Source organism: Henckelia pumila, chromosome 1 (assembly GCF_033568475.1).
Source record: "Henckelia pumila isolate YLH828 chromosome 1, ASM3356847v2, whole genome shotgun sequence".
NCBI classification, from domain to species: Eukaryota; Viridiplantae; Streptophyta; class Magnoliopsida; order Lamiales; family Gesneriaceae; genus Henckelia; species Henckelia pumila.
Genome location: NC_133120.1, coordinates 72,314,778 through 72,317,625, shown reverse-complemented (window position 1 = coordinate 72,317,625; position 2,848 = coordinate 72,314,778). Strand labels below are relative to the sequence as shown.

Genomic DNA, 2,848 nt, shown 5'->3' with positions numbered 1-2,848 from the left:
CATGCATGCAAAGTGAACTCCCTATAGACTCGAGGTCAAGGATCAGATAACAGAGACAGACTGGGCCCTGGTATGTAGCACGCTGTGCCGTCGCTTCAGGAGGTGGCTCCCATACCGAGATAACCGTGGATACGCCGGACCCAAATCGATGGAAGTCCATCCACTAACAGGATAGGGTACAACCCTACTACAGACATCTCGAAGGAGATACAGCAAGATGCAAATGAATGCAGCATAATATCATGGCATATAAATCATGCAGTCATATAATACATGCATACTCAGTCAGGATATCTCGAACAGTACTTTCGTACCTCAAAATAGTGCAAGCTCTACCAACTCTAGGTCCACGCCTATAGTCTGCTCTACACTGCCAAATGATACTACTATCAATAAAGTGCTCTAAAAGCCTTAACTAAGCTATTGCATACTCCTAAATATTTATAGGAAGCAAAAGCTATACCTTCATCCGTCGTTAGCCCTTTGATGTCGATGCCTCCAGAACTTGGGCACGACTCCGCTACGACTACCGAACGCCTCTCCGACCTCCGGACCGAGCCTAAGAAGACTAGAACAGCTCCAAAAGGACTAGAAAGGAAAGGAGAACTCGGAATTGGCAAATGAAAGTGAAGTCTCGGCCTTCTATTTATAGACAACGATCGGAACGTCCGAACCTCGATCGGAACGTCCGATCCTGCCAAAAGGACTAGAAAGGAAAGGAGAACTCAGAATTGGCAAATGAAAGTGAAGTCTCGGCCTTCTATTTATAGACAACGATCGGAACGTCCGATCCTTGATCGGAACGTCCGAACCTCGATCGGAACGTCCGATCCTGCCATCGGAGCTTCCGAAGATCCTGATCTGCCACGTGTCAAAATATCACTTGTTGACTCCGGATAGGGGTGATCGGAGCCTCCGGTCCTGATCGGAGCTTCCGATCCAACCACACGTCATGCCTGACGTAATACCGATCGGAGCTTCCGATCCTGTTCGGAGCTTCCGATCCTGATCGGAGCTTCCGATCTCACCTTCGGAGCTTCCGAACTCTAACCAAGTAATTATGATTAATTCCTTTAATTACTCAATTAGGGTACGGGCTACTACAAGTCCAAAGCCATTTTAAAGGCCAGACCACCGAAGAGTAAAAAGGAACTTCGGGTAAATTACTTGAGAAGGTTCATTTCAAATTTGGCAGGTAAAACTAAAGAGTTCTCTCAGCTGTTGAAGCTCAAAGAGTCCGACGAATTCATATGGGAGACTTACCATCAAGAATATTTTGAAAGGATAAAAGAGTAATTATCTAAACCACCAATATTGATGCCTCCAAGGTATGGAGTTCCTTTGAAATTGTATATTGCAGCAGCTCCGGAATCGATAGGGTGTTTACTAGCCCAAAACAATGAAGAAGATAAGGATCAGGTTATATATTATTTAAGTCGTTGACTCCATAAGGTGGAATGCAAGTATTCTGCTATTGAAAAACTGTGTTTAAATTTGTTTTATGCATGTACCAAATTGAGGCATTATTTAATTCAGTCAAATGTATTTGTTGTGTCAAAAACTGATTTGGTCAAGTATATGCTTAGTAGACCTGTATTATCAGGTAGAATTGGTAAATGGTCATTAGATTTAACAGAGTTTACATTGATTTATTGTCCTCAAAAGTCCGTAAAAGGACAAGTTATCGCGGATTTCTTAGCTCACCATCCAGGTTCTGATGAATCAATACCAGAAAAGGTGGAAATTCCTGTGTATGGGGTTGAAGAACCACCATGACATTAAAATTTGATGGGTCCAGCACGGAAGGAACTGCAGGTGCAGGGGTAGTGATTATATCTCCAACCGAAGTGAAAACAACTTTATCATTTAATTTGGATTTTCCTTGCACTAACAACCAGGCTGAGTATGAAGCATTGGTGATTGGCTTAGAAATTCTCAAAAACTTGCAAGCAAAGAACATCCAAGTAATTGGAGATTCACAGTTGGTACTTCGGCAAGTGGCTGGAGAATATAAATGCACCAGCTTATCATTGGCCCCATATTTTGCAGCCGCTTCCCAGCTGGCTGATGATTTTGAGGAAATAAACTTTCAGTACGTACCAAGACAACAAAATTGGGAGGCCAATGAACTAGATCAGATTGCTTCGGGGTTGAAATTATCCGAGGAACTCACCCATAGATTGGTATTGATTCAGAAGAGGAATCATCCTTCCATAATACAAAGGGGATTACAGGTAGGAACTTTTAATTGGATGCTAATTTGGCAGGTGATTGGAGAGAAGAACTGAAGGAAGCCTTACAATTCCCTGAGAAGTCAATTCCTTATGGAGTAAGGATGAAAGTCCTCAATTATGTGATGGTTAACCTATATAGAAAAGGAATGGATGGTTTGTTGTTATGATTTATTGGGTTCCCCGAAGCGATGGAAATCATGAAACAGGTCCATGAAGGAGTATGCGGTGCACATCAGTCAGGAATTAAGATGAGATGGCTCGTAAGAAGACATGAGTATTATTGGCCATAATTTTGAAGGATTGTATTAGGTACTCTAAAGGGTGTCAGCCCTGTCAAAAACATGGCAATATTCAACGGGTTCCTGCTGATAAAATGTATGCCATTGTAAAGCCATGGCCCATGGCCATTCCGAGGTTGGGCTATGGATTTAATCAGAAAAATCTATCCATCTTCATCAAGAGGCCATAATTTCATTATTGTGGCTCCTGACTTCTTCACTAAATGGGTGAAAGCAATACCATTGAAAAAGGTGGAACAAAAAGATGTGATCGATTTTATCAAGGAACACATCATACATCGATTTGGTATACCAAAATTCATTATCACTGATCAA

The 2,848-nt window shown here is 42.0% G+C and overlaps 1 protein-coding gene across 1 annotated transcript; it reads left to right on the top strand.

Annotated features, from left to right (window-relative positions):
* Positions 1-1,772: 1,772 nt before the first annotated feature.
* On the top strand, positions 1,773-2,288 carry LOC140864904 (uncharacterized). Its single transcript, XM_073269316.1, has one exon. The coding sequence runs from the start codon at positions 1,773-1,775 to the stop codon at positions 2,286-2,288; it is 516 nt and encodes a 171-aa protein (XP_073125417.1).
* Positions 2,289-2,848: the final 560 nt, after the last annotated feature.